This window comes from Vanacampus margaritifer, chromosome 6 (genome assembly GCF_051991255.1).
Source record: "Vanacampus margaritifer isolate UIUO_Vmar chromosome 6, RoL_Vmar_1.0, whole genome shotgun sequence".
NCBI lineage: Eukaryota > Metazoa > Chordata > Actinopteri > Syngnathiformes > Syngnathidae > Vanacampus > Vanacampus margaritifer.
In genome coordinates, this window is record NC_135437.1 from 22379351 (window position 1) to 22400530 (window position 21180).

Genomic DNA, 21180 nt, shown 5'->3' on the forward strand with positions numbered 1-21180 from the left:
ACACAGACCACAGTGTGTGTTGTTTGTGTGTCTTTGTCAAGGTGTTAGCCTAGCCTGGGGCAACTGATGTCTGATCTACAGAATACGTGCACCTGTAGATGAGATGGCCCTGTCACATTGTGTACCTACTGTGCTTACATGGCTTGAGGCTGTGTGTGTGTATGTGTGTGTGTGTGGTGTGTACGTGCATGCGTGCGAGGCCAGTACACGGTTCACATGCCTGGTGTCTCTGAGGCAAAAGACAAAAACAAATTCAAAAGATCTTTTTTTTTTTTTACTTAGTCGACTTCTCCAAAATGTACAGTATAGTATGTATTGCCTGTACTATTATTTTGCTAAACTATTTAAACAAAAAAAAAAAAATCGGCTGGCACTGACAGCATCCCTTTTCTGAAAACGTCTGGCAGTCAAAGATTTATAATGAGGCGCAGTTGCATTATTATGCTAGAAACACTTGCTTTTCTGCAATATTAAAAATTGTGCCGGAAGCGAAATTTTATAATTCCTTGTCATTTTTCTTGAATTGTGAAATAATAGAGTTGTTTTTTTTGTATTACCATCTCTAGGTTGAGGCTTTGTAATTGCTTTTAATGTTTCAAGAATCCTGTGGTTATTTTCCTCCAAAATGATGTCATAAAAAACCCCAATACTGCTTAAAAGGATAGTTACAAGGCTGTTAGTGTAGCAGGAAAATTTGTTAGTATATTTAATTGTCCCTAATACAGACCTCTAGTTCCTTCTGTTTGGACTGTGATTATTGGTGTTGCATAAATAAATAACATTCAATATGATAACATTTAATTATTACGAGTCCAACTAACTATCCAAATATTTTACATGTGAAATGATCATCTATTATTTTATTTTTTTTAAAATGTGTTTCCATGATATGTGCCCTTACTTGCTGAGACTCAAAAACCATCCCCTCTCCTTCCTTCTGCAACCCTCTCTGTTACCATGACTACTACAGGCGGTTGCCAAGCGAGGATGGTTCAATGTCGAGTAACAGCTCCGGGAAGCTGAACGGCAGCAAGAGCTCGTCGGCCCGAAAGACGGCCACTGGCAGCAGCTGCAAGAATGGCAAGGAGGATTTGCACAAAAGGAGCACCAATGGTAAGAGAGCGGGTCAAAGGGGAACGACGGGGCAAACGAAACGGAGGGAAAAGATGTGCAAGGCTGAGGAGTAAATGAGGGAGAAATAAGCAAAACAGAGACAGATGGTGAAGAAGTCTGTATCTGCACTATTTCTGCCCATGACAGTAGGACGCTAATTAAAGTATAGAGTAATCAGTGGGTACACTGACCCATCTCATGCCACGCATTTGTTACACTTCATTTGATGACATCTTGCCCAAAGGGATCATTCCTGCGAACTAATGAAGTGAATATGATCAAAAGACAATTATTCATACGGTGACTCAGTCGGTGATGCGATGACACACTTGACAGCAACATCAAACAAAACATTGTTATTTTATCTACAATAATATCATTCAATTGCCTTTTACTGTCAAGCAGCCCTACGGGGGCACAAGCCAGTGCAAACTGTAGGCCTGACCCGAGCCTGAGTAAATGCAGAGGCTTGCGTCACGAAGGGCATCCATCTTAAATCTTTTGAGCTCTTTATGAATAGTCATCCAATGATTTCCATAGCGGATGGGTCGCAGTCTGGATTAACGACGACTGCCACTGGTGTCATTAACCTAGATGGTGCTGGTGGAAATTCAGCTACAGGTAGCTTCATAGGTAGAGCGAAAAGAGGAAAGCACAGAGCATGGATGGACAGGAAGACGGACAGACAGATTCCATTGTATTGACCAGGGTTGGGAGGGTTACTTTTATAATGTAATCCCTTAGTTACAAATTACCTGCTAAAAATGTACTTAGTAATGTAATCCAAGTACCATAATATTAAAGTAATGTAACTGGATTACTTTTGGATTACTCCAATATTGAGTATGCTCATGAAGACAAAATTAAAATAAATATCACCACAAGATATATTCTATACAATGTGCCCCTGCTATTTGCGGGTGATAGGGACCTGGGCAGCCTACAAAAATCCAAAATGATTGTGTAGTTAGAAAGCATGTAGGTTGATTGATTGATTGATTGATTGATTGAAGGCCATATGCTGTTTTCGAACTGTCACTGAAAGCAACCACATCTCACAGTTTGATAGATAGATAGATAGATAGATAGATAGATAGAATGAAGATGATGATGCGTGACATCAACTGATAAATGAACTTTTATCCCAGTCACAAGTTTAGCCGTGTATATGTTGAGCATGATGCTTAAATAGTGAATTGGTAGGAAGAAGATTTGTTTGGAAGGTGTAACTCACATTATGGTTGTAGGCTAGTGGGCTAGCCAGCAAGAAGCTACAGCACGTAGCATGCTGCTGGACTCTTAGCTCAAACTTTCGCTCCGAGTAAGTTCCAGTGAATACCGGTCGCCATTTCCTCCTCTCGTCCCTGAAGCTTTTTCAAAGTGCCCGCGTGTGGAGGACACGACTAGTCAGTACGTTCGTTCCCACCTCCCCGACATGTAGCAACGGTCCCACTCGCGCGGGTGTGCACACGCTCTCTTTCTCTCTCTCTCGCCCTCTTTCGCACTCTCTCTCATCGGCGAAATTGTAATCCCTCAAAGTTATCCCCATTTTTAATAAACGTACCTGTATTCTGATTACATTTTTTTTCCTGTCACTGTAATGGAATATAGTTACATTTTTTTGTAATCTGATTACATAACGGCGGTACATGTATTCCGTTACTCCCCAAAACTGGTATTGACATTGCCCTGATTGACTGTTTGAGCCATTCTTAGCCATTGTTTTTGTTCATCTCTTATGTCTCACCACTTTTGGTAATTTATAGTGTTTATACAAGCAAATGAAAGAGTACAAAGGAGTGTAGAAGTTGAGTAATTGTCTCATTTCCTCACTGCGTTTCAGAGAGCTTTGGATGGTTAGAAGTAGCGATAAAGTGGGGGGCGGGGAGGGATGAGGGATATTAGTGAACAAAATCGTTGCTTTCAGAGGTAAAGCGATAAATAAAGTCACAATAAAAATTGAACACAGCACTGATAAAGTAGGTACAACTACAATACCATTTCACTGCAAGCTTATGTGCTAAACTTTGTGCAGGACTATGTCTGAACGCTACACATTTTATTTTTTCCACAGTAGCTTTTTATGCGACGGCAAAATTGGTAGTGTTCTTTTTTGTGACATTTTTCATGACTCTAAATACAAACACGTTATATTTGATTAAGAGATTTGATATTTTTGTTTTATAATAGAAAGTAACTCTTTACTATTTTGATATAATAGACTATTTTAAGTGGCAATAGTAAACATTAAATGGTGTTTGTATTTCATATTTTGTCAAGAGGCAGGCTAGGAAAGATTCTGTACTCTTATATTGATACATACTGTAAGCAGCATTTGGCGTTTTTAGAATAATGTAAACATGCACCTGCTGTTATGTTAAGATATGTAAAAAAGGGGACACTTGGTGACAGCATGAAAGAGGCCGTTTTATCATTGGAGGTTGACACATTTAGCCAGCTGCTCGTGTCCTTAAGCATGATACATTAAACTTGAAATTACTGCTGCTACTGTGTTTGAATGTGTTCAGTTTGAAAACGATACAGTATTCCACTAGATATACGAAGTATCTTCAAGTTGCACTGGATCTTTTCCAATCTGATTCACAATTTCTACAGTTTACGTGTGCTAACCTCAGCCGTCACGGAAGTAAGGTGCAAGGCAGGCAGCGCAGCAGCCAGGATGAATTGTGGTTGTGTGGGCTTGAGGTTGAGTTGATGGCAGACTTTTTTTTAGTCCTACAACGAAGCCGTCTGCCCGGTGATGTCAGGCAATGAGTCATCGGAGTTCGAGTATACCACAACACTGTCCATCTGCTGCTGCCTGCGATAACGTAACATGCACGTTTACAGTTAATACTAAGAAGCTTTTAACTTGAAAATATATTACAACACAAAACTATGGTTCTGCATATTCTGTATTGTCAGCTAAGAGTAGACTGACTGCAGACAGACACCACATTACATCTACCCAGCTATTTCCAACTTATCCTGTTCAAGCTTTCAGAAAAGCTGCACACTAACCCAGTGGACTGTAGATGAAAGTGATACTCAATCAATCACAGCGCACATATATATAGACAGACAGCTTTTCACACTCACATTGGTGACCAAATCACACGGTCGCTGCACAAATAGTACTATGATGTGCATTAGTCTATGAAACATTTTGATGGTATGTTGGCATGTCAACACAAATACAAGTGTAAATAATGTAAAATAGTAGACTCTTAAACTCCTAGGGGTGTCCACTGCAACAGGTTGTTAAAATTTTGAATTAAAATGGTCAGAGTATCTGGAGCTATGTACTGTAATGCCTACTACAAAAACGTTTGCGTTTTCATCATGTTAATATTAATCACTGAATGAAAAATAATTTTCAACATTGCACATATGGGAAATTAAAAAATTGAGCACCATAGCCAACTAGTCTGCTAATTTGTTTTATTGCTTCACGTAGAGCAGTCAAAATTAATCGATTATCGACAAGTAATGGATTATAAAATGAATCGTCAACTATTTTAATAATTGAGTAATCGTTTGAAGCCATTTTTTTATTTAAAATTGTCCAAATCTGCTGATTTCAGCATATCAACAGTAATTGTTTGCTGATTTGTGTAGTCCATCATGAAAGAAGACTATATATCTTCTGTGTTTAATGTAAATTAGACATTTGCTAACATCTGTTTTTACTTTGGAAAATGATGATTACAACATCTATCCCCCTTTTTTTTAATCACTATACGAATACAAAGTACAAAATAATGACTGGTTAATAAACAGTAATTGAAGAAAAAATGCTTTTGTAATACACAAAAATTCAAATAAATCTGATTAGTTGAGTAATCAATTTAATAATCGATAGATTCATCAATAGATTAATCAATTCTAAAAATATTCATTAGTGACAGGCTAGTTGCTTGCTATATTATATAAAAGGGAATCTTGTGAAATTGTTTTGAGGATGGTCTCGGTGGAACCACAATGTAGGGCTAAGAAATGCCTGATCAGTTCTAAATAGATGCTTACTCAACATTTCATGACAGAGGTTAAGTTTAACCAAATGGCTACAATAACTAATCAGATATGAAATGAGCATGGCAAAGGCGGGCATTCCTTAATATGTCCTCGGTCCAGTCTGCGCGTTTAATAGCTTGCAGCCACAGGCTCCTCCGGTGTTTCTGAAATCTCTTTGATTTGAACCTTTATATCTTGGAATTGAAAATAATAACCTACATTCTACTCTGATTTGCACACCCGTACACAGCTAATAGGCACGTTGATATTGCTTGAAACTATTTTAAACATTTTACCAAGACAGCTACACATGTAGTCACACCATTCGCAAGTTATATTTTCCACATTTAAATCCAAACATATTCATATCTATTCTCAATAAAAACAAATTTAATGTTCTAAATGTGAATGAGTTGAGTTGAATGCTCAGAATTCTCCATTCTGGTAACTTGTAGCATTATCTAGAATCTGCATAATGCTAGAAGACAGCAGAAAACTTTAGATAGAGAGAGAGAGAAAAAAGATTGTTTCCTTAAAAGTGTTCAATACATTGCTTTTCAACATTTAATAACATAATTGTCATCTCCAACACATTGCCACATTCTTTGGTTAACTACAAAAATAGGGGGAAAAAATAGTTTTGTCAATGTATGAGTCCTTTGGTGCTTAAAAGTGTGTGCATAAAGTAGAGTTCATAGTTTCCATGGTATGCTATAACTATTATTAAACACAGACAAATTGATGCGTAACAAATATGGCAAACATTTTCTGTCTTTCTGAATGTAACATCAGCGTTGCCTCTAGGGACAGCTAACCTTCATCCTTCATCCTCCACAGACCCATACGATGATCATACGGGCTCTCTACGGCTCATCACCATCAAGCCCATGACAGCTCAGCCCACTTACTCCTACCCCTCATCCTCGTCCCACAGCCAAGACTCTGTCATCCCGAATGGCGAGGTGAGTCTACGCACACACATATGGAGGACCAAAATGGCCAAAATTAAAATAAATAAATGAATTAAAATAAAATAAAAAATGAGATTCAAAAAATAAAAACAAATAAATGTGGAAATAAATACAAAAATAAATATGTAAATAGAATTAAATGTCAATCAATAAATAATAACGCTCTCATATTTATTTATTTCATGCTGCAGACGCTGTCAGCATGAAATCCGTCATGAAATATTATTCAAATAAGGGGGAGGTCCTAAATGTGTCTTGGGCCTTATAGTCCAGAAATTACTATGTGTGTGTATATATATATAATAATAATAATAATAATAATATTGTTAATTTTATTTCCATTTATATTTATTTTTTGTATTTAATTTTTTACTTATATTTTCTATAACCATTTTATTCATTTATTTATTCATTCATTTATTTAGTTTTGGTCCGCACGCACGCACGCACGCACGCACACACACACACACACACACACACACACAAGTTTGTTTTACAATCTTTGTGGGGCCATCTCATTGACTCAATGCAATTCCTAGCCCCTTCCCCTAACCATCAAAAATGATTGCCAACCATTATTCCTTACCCTAAGCTCAACCATAACCCAATTCAAACCTAAACTCTAAAACCAAGTCTTGACCCTCAAAAAGAGGTCTGAAATTGTGGGGACCACCAAAATGTCCCTACCCTGCTACACTTCTCTGCAGCAAGACAGCAATTCACACTGATAACTCTCATTTTATTAACATTACACTAGCTACATTTATATACAGTATAATTAATCTCCACATGAATTGTGCAAAATGTCATGTTTGGGGCACATTTTGTTTTATAAATGACAACTTTCCGCCCGTAATATTTCAGTTTGATTGAGAGTTCAACATATCCCCTGCAGGCCAATCATGCCGGGTTGAAGCAGAAGTCGGACATCGAACACTACAGGAATAAACTGCGCCAGAAAGCCCGTAGGAAGGGTTACGGAGAGTTCTCCCTTTCCGAGGGTGGCAGCCACGGTTATGGTCACAGCCGGCACAGTCGGCATGACAACGGAGTCAAGGAACCAATGACTGCAGAGGAAAAAAGGGCCTCCTTTGCTGGATGTCATAAGAGGTAAGGACGAGCTATACTGAAGAAATATTAATCATGTGAAATTTTGAATGTCGTCACATGCGAACTAGCCTTACACACATCCCATACCATGCAGGCTAAAATAAAAAAGGATGGTTCAAAATTGACTGTAGTCTTCACTAATAATAATAATAAAGTGGAATAAAATAAGTAGTAACATACAAATGGTCAAACATTTGATAAAATATTGCTATTACATTTCTAAGCTTTGAAATATTACTATTTTACTAGTGTCCTGAAAAAGGATAAAAAATATTTTTGGGAATCAACAAATGTGAAGGTTATTTTATCAAAGCTGACTATACACTACTTTATTCTTTCTTACTAACTACCGCACACATTTACTTCTATGGCTGGGTGGATGGATTTGTCTGCGGGTTTTATAGATCTATTGAAACTAAGGGATCACTCTAAAAACAGTTGGGCCAAAAAGAACCCAACTATGGGTCAAAAATGGACCGATCCTCTACTTGGCTCAATTGGACCCAACTTTTAGTAAAAAAATTGGGTCATTTTGTGTAAAACTACCTAGAAAGTTGGGTCAAATTAACCCATAGGGTCCGTTTTTTATCCATAATTGGGCTACTTTTGAACCAACTGTTTTTAAAGGGGTGTAATCGTAAGATTTGCATATTTACATATTTGGCTCTTTCTTTAGAGATGTTACGCTCGAGCCTTCCTGCTCGAATCTGATTGAAGCGGAGGCGTGTCAAAGCAGTGTTCCGACAACTACTTCGGAGATGCAGAAAATCACGTGACCACTGCAAATGAGGCCTCCGACGTCACAGACGTGTCAGCGACTTCACGCTGTTTTGCGGGAAAGATGAACTCGGTGTTTGACAAACCTGCCTGCAGTAATTAAAGTCCCAATTACATGAAACAAAATAGGAACGGTTATGATCATTCGGCTCAAATACTTTTTCCATTTTAGGATTATGGAAATATGTATACTATATAATTAAAACAAAATCCCTGTTCACAAGCACTGCACCCACACATTAAATTCTGTTGAGTAAATTTGACTCTATTTAGAGTGGGACCAAATAGGCCGTTTTAGAGTAGTATTTAAACTTGGAAGAGAGCAAAATAAAGAATGAACAAAAGTTAAAGAAACAAACTCACGACCTTCAGCTTGGGAAACGGCTGATCTACTCTCTCAGCCATGCAGCTCCTGATGTGCATCAGTATATTGCTCATGTCAGCTGGAATCTTCCTGACTCCGAGACCAAAAACGATATTTTTGGTCTCTTGTAGATAAACAAACAGTAGGAGTGACCTAGCTTAGTAGTAGGTTGGTAGTAAAGATGAAGTTCGTGAGTTTGTTCCTCAACCAATGAGAGGCTTTTATTATTTTTTTATTTCAATTCTGTATTTTATTCTCTTCTAAGTGTAAATAAATATTAGCCTACTAAAATACTGTTTTGAACACCACAGACAAAAACAATGACACATACTTGAAAGGTCAACTTTACTTGTGTAAATCATACAATCCTGCAGTTGGAAAAAGATAGAGAATATCCACTGAAACGTTATTGAACTTCTGAAATGCTGAGGCTCATACATGATAGCAAGGAATGAAGCTTTTAAAACAGTGATTCTAAAAATTCCATGTGTGCAGGTTTGACCAGCAGATGGCGCTCTTGAAGTGTGTCAAATGCCTCCAAGCATCGTTTTAGGGCAATTGTCTCGAAAGTGGTTCATTGTTTCGGAAAGCCTCGGTTTTTCCATCCCTACTTTCTGGTTTGAATGCCCTTTAATGTGCCTTATTTTCAGCTGCATTGTTGTTTGAAACCAATCCTAGACCAATATGGATTTTTTTTAAAAAATTTTAGGATGATGCCAATTCCAATATTTGACAGAAAAAAAGATTACTGATTAATTGGTCCGATTGATTTAAAAATATAATAAATAAAATAACTTCTTTTTTTATACCCTCCCTATAAAATAATGTAAATCTAATGGCAATGTTCTGGTATCATTTTTCCCATTTGTTCGTGATATACACATTTCGTAAATAGAACGCACAATAAAAAGGAAAAAAATTAAATACAATAAAATCTGCACAAATATCCAGTAAACGTCCCAATCAAAATCTTCATTCATTCATAACCTCAACCTCGTTAGGGTGCATGAAGGGAAAACCATTCGGCTCACATCGATCATCTTGCCGATGTTAGAAGGGCTATAACCAATACCATGTGACATGAATTTATGAAATACAGTGTTCCATCGTTTTCCGCTGGGGTTAGGAGATTCCAAAAAATACCCGCAATAAGTGAAATCCGCGAAGTAGTTAGCTTTATGTTTTACATTTATTATAAATGTTTTAAGGCTCTAAAACCCCTCACCACACAGATTATACACTTTTCTCATTGAGTCGATTACATTTTCTCACATTTCTCTCTTGTTTAAACATTCTCAATGTTCAAACCTTCAAAAATTGTATAAAATATGTATATTACTGTAAAAAAAAAATCCACGAAACAGCGAGGCCGCGGAAATTGAACCGTGTTATAGCGAGGGAACACTGCAAAGTATATTCTAATTTGCACTTCCTCATTCAGTTAAGTTTTTTTTGTAGGTGATTTTATTTTTTATTCTTGCTAGCTCAAATTTGGTGTTTAACCCCAATTTCATTGTATCTGCTCCATACATTAACAATAAAGGCATTCTATTCTATTGTAACACATTTATTTGCTGTCATTTTTCTCTCCACCTCCACATGTCCGTCAGGTACTCCCACCCAAGGGAGCCCACCTATTGGAGCAGGCAGTCGCTGAGCAGCCCCAGCCCTGTAGAGACAGAAATGGACCTTCTGGTTCTCCGAGAGAGAGCCAGAAGAGGCATCCGCAACAACGGCTACGATGTGAGTGTGCTGAGAGGGCATGAGTCATTCTATGAAGCCAGCTCAACGCGCTTTATAGCAAAAAAGATGATTCAAGCTCATGATTCTTTAATGGCCTAATTGTATAAACATGTCTGGGACCTGCGTGCATTTCACCTGAATACCTCGCTATTTTAAAATCTTTGATTCTGTTACAAACTGCATTTATGTATAGCGACTCAAGTCTGACCTTTAACCCACGCTGACACTAAGTGAACCACACTCTATTTTTTATTTTTTTTAAAGTGAACCACACTCTACTGCTACTTTGCCCTAAATGAAAATCTTCCCACAGCAGCGATTTAATGATTGTAACCCTTACTCTCCTTCTTTTAAACTCACTTTGAATCTGTGATTTTCTCAGGACACGTTACCAAATTAACTTTGAGTAAACCTTGGAAAAATGATGAAACCAAATGATTAAAGAAAGAAAGCGCAACATGAGAAGCAAAGAAATGACTAAAAGATAAGGTGGCAAAAGCTGGCGAAAGGAAGACAGAGAGGAACATAAAAAAAAATGGGGGTAGCAGGAGTGATTGAAATAGTTTTCTGCTGCCTCTTGGCTGTAGCAACAGCTACCTTGCTGAATGTCAATGACTACAGTCCATTCATGGATTCAAATGGCGGACTGACAGGAGTTCATAGACCTGCATATAAAAAACTATTTGAGGAAGTGCTGTACAAGGAGAACAGTGCATTTAGGCCTGTGTATGTGTTTGGAATATATAAACATCATATTTTAGTCTGTGGTTCATCTGCTTCTTTCATGTGCAAGACTGATTTATTTAAATATCTATTATTGTTGAAAATGTATACATGCGGCATGTATATGTACAATATATATATATATATATATATATATATATATATATATATATATATATGTATGTATAATTATTTTTATATTTATATATATATATATATATTCATGTATCAACATAAATCTATTAGTTTGGGTTGATTGTTTCTCTGTTATACAGTAACAATGTTTCTTGCTAATTAATTGTACACCATTAGGACAAAGGTGTTTGTTGGCTGAGCAACACAGTTGAGCATGTGTAACACACGTACCTATTTAAAATGTGTCGAACCTGCCCATGCCAAACATCTTATTTCACTGTTAATATTGATACTTGGTCTTATCAGTATCAAGGAATACAATTGGCCCTTCCCTTGTGTTATGAATTTATTATTAGTTATTTTAATTAATTATTCGCTTACATATGATATTTATTAATTTATTTGGTGTCATTTTGTTGGACTGGCACAAAAATATCAACCCTGGCCTTTTGACTTTTGACTCTCGCCTAACTTGTAGTTCTTCCACTGATGTTTATTGGTGATGTTTCAGTTTATTATCTACTGTATATTTGAAATGGATTAACGGACTGGTCCTTCTAAATTGTGGGCCAATATCTTGTGGTAAAATATAGGAAAATAATCATTAAAAAGCATTGCACCAGCCCCAAAAGAGGCTGGCCCACCGGGCATCTGCCCGGTATGCCAGATGGCCAGTCTAGCCCTGATCTACAGCACTTTGTATGCAGCATGGTTGTTTTAAAGTGCCTTATAAATAAAGTTGAGTTGAGTAGTTTCAATTAATTGTCATAACATCCCAACTATTAGTCCAAATGTGATTAAAAAAACAACAACAACTTTGCGTAATAGTCTGTCAGCCCGTAACATCATTCCTCACTTTCTCCTTGTACAGCAGGTTATCATTAACAGCACTTAAAAACTTTTTGTAACATCCCAAGGTGGCGAAAGGGTGAGAAAAAAGTCCATAAAAAGAATATAAAACATTATTCCTGCCACTCTGTAGCCGCCATGATAATAATTAAAGCTGTTTTTTGACCTTACACACAAATCCTACCTTTTTAGGTTGATGTGGTTTGATTTACTTTTTAACTGGAAAAACTAATCAAAGTTTTATAATTGAATGAGCTGCTGTTTTTTAGAGGCTGACATAATTAACACAGAACATTTATCAACTGTTTCTTCATTGTGGTGAATACTAATCCCTGCACCCTGGTTGCACTTTACAGGGTGAACCAGAGCCATTTGAGGAAACCAATGTTGACCACCTCATGAGCTCTCTTGGCTATGGAGGTGGATCTACTGGCACAGGAAATGGTAGCCTGGGGGTGAAAGCTCACCGCGGCTCGGACTCCTCCACACTCAGCTCCCAGCCATCCATTGACGACGTCCGCACACAGATGCATATGTTGCTTGGCAACGCCTTCAGCCTGGCGCCCCCGGATCATGACCCACCTTCCCCTCCTACTAAGTAAATTTGCTTTACATAATATTGTTGTTTTTTCATAGTGATGCAAATCATGTAGCACGTCCACAAGTTTTTCAATATATTGCCAGCAAGAGAAAATACAAAAGCCCCTTAAGGCTAGATTTGAACTTTTTTGAGTAAATATATGCAGAGAGCAAAGTATTTGAAATTTAAACTTAACATTCAGTATGCTGGCGAGCAAGTGGAACCCCAGGAGATTATTGATGGATATTTCTCTCTTTTACGAGGAGGCGGCACCATCACCACCACCACATCCACAGCGCCTATAACCCGTCTCATACCAGCCACTACAGTGATGGAGTGACGAGTGCCCCTGGGACCATGAACCATCCCTGTGGAAACAGGCAGAGAAGCCTGGGCTATGAGGATTTGCACCAGTGTAGCCTACCAAAACCGGTAAGAACATGCAGTATGTGAAATAATCAGTCAATTTTCAATATTGCTTATACTTGCCCTCCACACTAAAGGACAAGCGATAGAAAATGGATGCACCACCTATATCAGTAGTTGTTTATGAATCCGGAAATACCGTTCCACACAAATATTTTACTACCACTTTAAAACATCACATAAATAATAATAATGGCCAACAACATTTACACAGTCGGCTAACACAGACCAGTGTTAACCCAACATTTAAGCTAAGGCACATCATTTACAATAGAAAAATCTCACAGCACACCACACAAAAGTACCACGCACACATTTGCGTCCTAATTCGGATGTGGTCATGCTGAAAATGTTATGCTAGCAGGAAATGCATTACCAACAGCTGATTAACAAGGGGAAGGCTTTACTGAGATTAAAGCAACCAATGGATCACTACCAAGGACATTTTCACCACCTACCAGGCTTTAGTATCTCTTGGTTCAGATCATACATCAACAAGGTCATATGTTGCATGCAATTCTTTGTATAAAAGCAGAGATTAGTATATGAAAATGCATAAAAAGTCATGAAAATAATGATACTTTTACATTTGCAGGGTTTCCGGTTCACACAGCTCCCCGATATGGGCATCGGGTCTCCCCCACCACTGGTCCCCTCAAGACCAGGACCACCACCTGGACCTTCACTGAGACGGTATTACTGATCATGCAAATGAGGGGTCCACAATACACAGGCAGTATGGTATAAATTTTGCCTATGGTATAGATTTGGATTACTGCAGTCACAATAATGCTCATTGATACTCCTATTGTGTTTGCCTCAGTCTGAAAATGGCTTCAAGCATGTCTGAGCACGCTCCAAGCTGCTTAAGAAAACAGAAAACAAAACAAAATGGGGACCCATGTGTATGTCTATTGGAGAATGCTAGGTGCTAAGCTAAATCGCACATCATAAGCTAGCTAGCGCGTCTCTAAACACTGAGCTACCCTTGCTCCTCTGAGTCATTAATCCTCGCTTCCATAGCAACAACTAAAATACACTTCTGAGCGGTATCATTATTACGAAAGGAGAACGAAGAGTAGTGGTAGGTAAAAGGAGAAGGCAGAGGCCATACTAACCGCTAATCCACATGACCTTTATAATGATATCCAATAAAGAAAATGGATATATTCGTGGATCTTAAACTACACGAACACACTTCACAGACTTGAAAGTAAATCCAAATGCTGCGTTGAGGGTTATCACTCTATCGCATCAACAGAAAGACTTGCGGTGAAGAAGTGCACTCAAGAAGAACGGAATGGAAAGAAGGAGCAGAATATTAAGCAGCAGCATTTGAATGGATTTCCTTCCTCCCCCATTATCGCAGTCACATCATTATATCATATGTTAGTGTGCATCATTTGAAGAAGTGGGTTCTTTATTTAAATGCAACCGCCAAGAGCTTTCATGTTGAGCACTTGTTTTGGAATGCATAAAGCGCAGATTGCCATCTGGTGGTAAAAGATAGATACTACCGACATAAACAGCAGCGTTTTTTTAAATTAGTGTCCATCCAGGAGCATGTTTATATGCCATCTCCCTCCAGAACTTCCCCCCCCAAACCTGCTGCATCTTGCTCAATATTACATTTGCCTGCTCACATGTTGACAGGAGTTCATATAGGCTCAATTATAACCACTCCATTAATCAATGAATGCCGGCACGATCAGGAAGTCAGGCAGGGAAAGAAGCTACTAGAAAAAAACACTTGACTAAATGTACAATTTTAAGATGAAATGCCTAATTGTGTTTAGCATGCCTACATCACTAAGCCATGACTTGAATGAGGAAAAGCTTAATAGAAAAAAAGAGGGATGGATGGGTGGATGAATGGATAGACTTGTAAAACGATTACAACAAGGTATAACAATTGGGGGGAGGGAGAAAAAACGGTACTTAATTTCAAATTTTACATATTTCTCACCCCATCTAACCCCACCTAATACAACCCAGCAATAAATCAGTTTGACATCTTCTCCTTACCAGATCTACTCCCGATGTTAGCCTGAAGCCTCGGGTGTCTGAAGCCTCAGATCTGCAGGACCAACAGCACAATGGCGCCCCCTACCTGCCACTATCGAGGACCACCTTCCCTGCTGTTACTGTTGATCAGTCCATCAGCACCTACTCAGGTAAGACAAGTGTTCTTAAAAAAAAAAAAAATAAGTATTTATGTTTTTTTTGAGATTTTTGCATGAACATGCTGTTTGAAATAAAGTAACTAAAAATGTCAGAAAATAGCCGTGATTTGTATGATAGGTGGAGAAACAAACGCCCACATGCACCTAAACATGTAAACTCTCAAGTATGTATACTTTTTTGTTCCTCAGCTGTTTGAATATACCATACAAATCAATTTAGAGCCCACAAATGAAATACTAACTTGGATAAATGTATACTTTAGCATTGCTGTTCATCAATGTGGTTGGAAAAGCTTCTGTTCTTCAATTGGCTTTAAAAGTACTTAAAAATAGCATAGGAAAACATGTACAACAATGATTTTATTTAAAAATAAAATTCCATGTTTCTATGCTACAGGAAACCCAATAACAGCAGTGTATGCTATATCAGCGAACCACCCAGGCTACTCGGACTACTTCGTCATGTCGCCTCCATCTTCGTACCGTAGCCCATCCTGGATGTCCTACCCTCCTGAGCCTGAAGATCTTCCACGGCAGTGGAATGACCCGCCTGTGAGACACAAATATTGCTTGATCATGTGTTGTGATGCATTCATTGTGAGCCCAGTGACTGAAGCAGTTCTTTGACCTGTCTCCAGCAGAGCTCACGACACCTCGAAACCATCTGCTGAAGTCCCCCAGCCCCACCACTAGCCGCAATTGGAAACAATCAGTAGCTCTGTGAGTATGATCGTGTCACCACAGTCTTGTTTCCTGAGTGACACATTGAATGTGTAGCATAATTCAGTGTGATTTATTTAAATGCTCAACAACAACTTGTGTTTGTTGATTCGTTTGATGGAACCATCTGCTCACATTGAGTCTTTGTCTGGTTGATAATGTAATTATGTAAATGTCTGATCAGCCTTTTTGGATTGTCTGATCAGTTGTCTTCACTTGGGTGGATGAGAAAGGTCTGAGACAAATTGCTGTCTTTACACTAATTTGATTAAAGGGTAACACACATCCACATTACTCAAAGTACCTTATGTTAGCTACTAAGATATTTGTTTTTAGGTTTTGACCATGATTTAGACTAATTGATTTTTATTGTACTGTAGTGTATGCCATCTTCTGATAATCATTATTTTTAACTTTCATCAGATATATAGAATAATCCATTTGATAGAAAAGACTGGCAGGCGGCACGGTGGCTGACTGGTTAGCATGTTCGCCTTCCAGTGCAGAGCACGTGAGATCGAGTCCGGGCTTCGGCCTTCCTGGGTGGAGTTTGCATGTTCTCCCCGTCCCTGTGTGGGTACAGACGCTCCCCCACTTACGAACATTCGAGTTGCGAACAACGGTACATACGAACATTTCTGCGCGTACAGTATGTCGAAAAATGTTCGGAAAGAAATGCTGTAAGTTAGATTTTGTATTGCGCGTAGTGCTTCTTTCCGCCGCTAATACCGACGATTGGCCCTGTGAGAGCTCATTGGAGGCTGAGCAACGTGGCGAGGAGGAGGAGGAAGAAAACGCCGGTCCCCATGAAGCAGGAAATAACTTTTGAAGCCGATTCCAGCGACGACGAAGAATCTCATGATATAAAATCCTCCTCTTCCTCCTCCTCCATCATCTCCTTAAGCATCGAGTACATCTTCCAAAAGTAAGTTAAACTTCATTTTATTTATCTTATTACGTACATGTACATACTGTGTGTGTCTCTCGCTCTCTCTCTCTAACATACGTAGTACAGTACAGTACTGTACGTATTCTCTCCATTTTATTAATTTTTTTTCAGTACAAACCAATGCAGGTTACTTGTACAAGCCTTAAACATACTTATATAAACCTTCAATATACTTATATAGGCTTTAAACATAAATTATAATACAAAATATAGCACTGAAGCAACTTACGAACAAATTCACCTTACGAACGATCGTCCGGAACGTAACTCGTTCGTAAGGTGGGGAGCGTCTGTACTCCGCTTTCCTCCCACATTCCAAAGACATGCCATGGCAGGCTAATTGAACACTCCAAATTCTCCATAGGTGTGTTTGTGAGTGTGAATGGTTGACATCCAGGAGGGGCTCAGAGTCGAGCCACTGCTCCTCCGCGTTGAGAGGAGCCTGCTGAGGTGACTCGGGCATCTGGTTCGGATGCCTCCTGGACGCCTCCCTGGAGAGCTGTTCCGGGCATGTCCCACCGGCAGGAGGCCCCAGGGACGACCCAGGACACGCTGGAGAGACTATGTCTCTCAGCTGGCCCTGGGAACGCCTTGGGATCCCGCCGAAAGAGCTAGATGAAGGGGCTGGGGAGAGGGAAGTCAGGGCTTCACTGCTAAAGCTGCTGCCCTAATGACCCAATCCCGGATAAGTGGTAGAAGATGGATGGCATACGCTCATGCTGCGTCACTAACTTTCCTGTACTCCAAAATCCTATTATGTCGTGAGCATAATGTCGATCGCAAACACAGAAGCGTGACTTCAATTGACACTTTCTGTCTTGCAGGTGTCTGTTTGGGTGGCATGAGGGCCACTCTCTCTTTTTGGATCCTGTCTGCATTTGTTCTTCACCAGTGGACGCCAATCCTCCCACACACTTTGTCCCTTTATCCATATGGCCAGCACTACTTGCTGGACCTACAGCCCCGAGGCCTTTATCATCTCGCCTTCGCTCACAACCGATCCACCCCATATGTCCCGTCACCTGCTCACAGATCTGCAGCCATATTCCTCTGCTCCCTGAGCCCCTGACCTCACAGGGCCCACTGTGGGTCGCTAATAGCCTGGCTCCTGTATGATGGACACTGTACAGCAAACCCCCCCCCCCCGTCAACACTACTTTATGGAGCGTGGATGGCGTAAAGCAGTGCCTCTCACAACAGACGCTAAATATGTGACCCGTCTTTGGTCACATGGTTACTGTCACCTGGCCAGCATGACACAGCACAATCAAGCTGCTACATCATCAGTCCAGTCGTGGACCAGGCAAGACCAGTAGTCTAGTCCGACATTGAACTGACCCACACTCGTCCGGACCATCGTGGGCTTGACCCTGAAGTCCAACATGCAGCCAGGGAAAACGAGCTGGAATAAAACTGTGTTTCTTTCTCTCTTTTTTTTTTTTTTTTTTTTAAATGAGTCCAAATGTCTTTGTGAACCTTCTACCGCTGGTTATTGTATATTTTAAATTTAAGTGAGAGAAATCAAAAGAAAAATTGAAAAAAAAAAAATCTTGATTGTCTCAATTTTTGGTTTTAGATATGTGGTTTTGTCTTTACATTTGTGCATTGATTATTGTAGTGTGAGTTTTTATTCACTCACTGTATTTCAAGGCAAAAAAAAAAAATCTTTAAAACAGAACAACGGCAGCTTTGTGGTCCGCATTTCTGTACTAAAAAAAAACAAACATTATTTTTCATTTCTCAGAATTGCTCACAATGCTTTGTCTGTCATTTGCTTATGAAGTTTTGTCTGTTAACAACCAGGCGAACCTGGATGCAAACTCGAATCTCAATGACTGATGTTCTCGAAAACATTTACCATGTGAGTCAGCTTTGATGTGAAGACCTGCCACCATTATATGAAAAAAAACAAACAAGTATTTTTAGGAGAAAAAAAAAGTTTTACTTAAAAGATGTCCACTGTGCAAGGACATTTGATTTTCGCTTATTTTGGTCTGAAAGAGGAGACCGGTTGGCTGGATATTTAGTCACTGCACTAAGTTGTACTGCTGTTCAAGTCACCTTCTGGTACTGGACGAGCTGGACATGTACCATTTAAATGTACTCCTGTATATAGCAGATGATTTATTGAAGAGCTTTATGCAAGTAGTGTTGAGAGATTTTCTTGGCATTGTTTGAATGATTGGTTTCATTCATTGCATTTATGATGATTTTGTTTTTAAATGAAACTCCTTGACTTTGTGAAGGACGTACACATTTCTCATCCTATTGTTTACGTAAGCATTACATACCAGATAATATATTACGTTATGGAGAGAAAAAAAATGAAGGTACACAAGGTGTTGAGTTCTGAGTGGCATACAGCAGAATAGGCTCGCAAAGTCTCTCCTCTCTGCGTTTCTCACGATCAAACAAAGCTATTATAGCCATACAAGTCAACATATTACAATCATTTGTACAAGAATGTCACAGTCTAAATATGGACTCTTATTGTCTCTAAGGAGAACCCGATTCCTGAGTACTCAGTACTGGAAAGAGCCAGATGGTCACCAAAGGAGATAATAGCCATATAATATCCTTCGCAAAGTCGAAATAAAACAGCCAATATGTACAATGTTTTGCCATCCAATACCAAAAGACCACCAAAAGCGAGTATACCAGACGGCAGGTGACAAGGCAAGGAATTGGAATGCCCACTAGACAGAGATAGTACAGAAGAGACGAACCTATTCAATAGTTTAAAATGAGATAAGCACTTTTTGAAAAGCCTGACAGAATCAATGCAAAAATGCTATTGTATAGCATTCAGTTTCTAAAGGAAATGTATTATGTACTGTTACTCGTATATATTATATATGCAGCATACCCATAACATCATGGATCAAATTTTACAGTGTAAATCTTGCACAACACATCCAATATACTTAATGACATACTTGCCATTTGAAAGCTGACAGTAATGACAAAATTAGAGCGTTACTTCGTTGGCCTGTGCATGATTATTACAGTTTAAGATGAGGGTACAATTGTTTCTTGGAGGATTGTGATTGAGTTTTGAATAATTCAAATTGTAAACAAACTAAATTTTGCAATCAATCAGCCTGTGTTTTCTGTTACAAGTCGAAGAGCTACCATTACCACTTCATTATTGATTTAATTTCATTTGATTGTTAAAGAAGGTGCGTAAGTGCTCTTTAAACATTTAGGAATTTTAGGAAGGACAATTGATGCTATGCTATGATGAGTTGATGTGCAATGTTTGTGTTTTACACGGGTTGTGACGAGATGCATTTATTTATTTAAGATGGACTGGGATGAACACACCGTCAGTAGTTTTTATCCCCCCCCTTATTTTTTTTGCTATGACGTCATGGCGTCACTCTGCTGTTGATGTCAGAAGAATGCTGTTGGATGTAGTTATGCAGAAAAGTTTTGGTGAATTCAAACAATAAAGATGAATTACATTTATTTTTGATTTTTTTTCATGTTTTTCCACAATTGATATTGATGAACCACTAGAGGGGAGCAATGGCACATAGAAAGAACGTATGTGCTCCCACACTCAACGCTCTGCTTCCTCTTCTACAATCAGCCACAATGAATGAAGTAGGGTCTTAGTCATTTTCTGCCCTCATTAAATTTCAAATAATCCGTGCACAAAATATAGGAACATGAATTTGTTGTGTATATTAAAAAAAAAAAAAAAAATCATGCATGACAAGATTCCATGACAGTAAGCTCCCGAGAAGAAAGTTAAATCAGAGTCCAAACTATGGCAATGCTTCTTTTTTTTTTTGCAGCTCGCAGGAGGACAGGCTAAAAGGAATTTGACACAGCCCGTGTCATTAGCCTGCATTGTACTGCAGTACTTACTTTCTACACTGGGTGGCAAGGCAGGAGAAGAGAAGTTTGTTGTCATCTTTCACTTTGGTTTATATTGGTATGTTCCATTATTTCCGTACCACTTTTTTTTATTTTTAACCGAGACCAGACCAGTATGAGTATTTATTTATTGAGTTCTAACCCAGAGATGGAAAAAAACTTGAATAAAAGTACAATTACTTGCATAAAAAAGTACTCATTCAAATAATTACTCAAGTAAAAGTAAAAAAGTACATGCTCTAAAATGTACTTCACAAGTAAAAATAAAAAGTATTTTTACCGGATGTTTCCTCCACGTGTCATAATTTGAAGACTTAAATTTAAAAGATCATCACTTAACAAACCCTTAAAACGGACTACAGACGCTCCCCAACTTACGAACGAGTTACGTTCCGAGCGATCGTTCGGAAGGTGAATTTGTTCGTAAGTTGCTTCAGTGCTATATTTTGTATTATAATTTATGTTTAAAGAGAATACGTACAGTACTGTACTACGTATGTTAGAGAGAGAGAGCGAGAGACACACACAGTATGTACATGTACGTAACAAGATAAATAAAATGAAGTTGAACTTACTTTTGGAAGATGTACTCGATGCTTAAGGAGATGATGGAGGAGGAGGAAGAGGAGGATTTTATATCA

The 21180-nt window shown here is 38.7% G+C and overlaps 1 protein-coding gene across 8 annotated transcripts in view; it reads left to right on the plus strand.

Moving 5' to 3' along the window:
- kiaa1549la (KIAA1549-like a) overlaps window positions 1–20125 on the plus strand; it is an 88663-nt gene extending 68538 nt beyond the window's left edge. For 4 of the 8 annotated variants that reach the window (XM_077568286.1, XM_077568291.1, XM_077568289.1 and 1 more), the window contains 11 exons: window positions 971–1113; window positions 5965–6089; window positions 6994–7208; window positions 9960–10092; window positions 12156–12397; window positions 12643–12811; window positions 13401–13498; window positions 14834–14979; window positions 15386–15540; window positions 15627–15708; window positions 17482–20125. In XM_077568286.1, coding sequence (XP_077424412.1) covers window positions 971–1113; window positions 5965–6089; window positions 6994–7208; window positions 9960–10092; window positions 12156–12397; window positions 12643–12811; window positions 13401–13498; window positions 14834–14979; window positions 15386–15540; window positions 15627–15659 — 1459 coding nt within the window. In that variant the 3' untranslated portion in view covers window positions 15660–15708; window positions 17482–20125. The remainder of the gene's footprint in view (window positions 1–970; window positions 1114–5964; window positions 6090–6993; window positions 7209–9959; window positions 10093–12155; window positions 12398–12642; window positions 12812–13400; window positions 13499–14833; window positions 14980–15385; window positions 15541–15626; window positions 15709–17481) is intronic. The other 4 variants (XM_077568288.1, XM_077568290.1, XM_077568287.1 and 1 more) reach the window with 3 other exon arrangements.
- Window positions 20126–21180: the final 1055 nt, after the last annotated feature.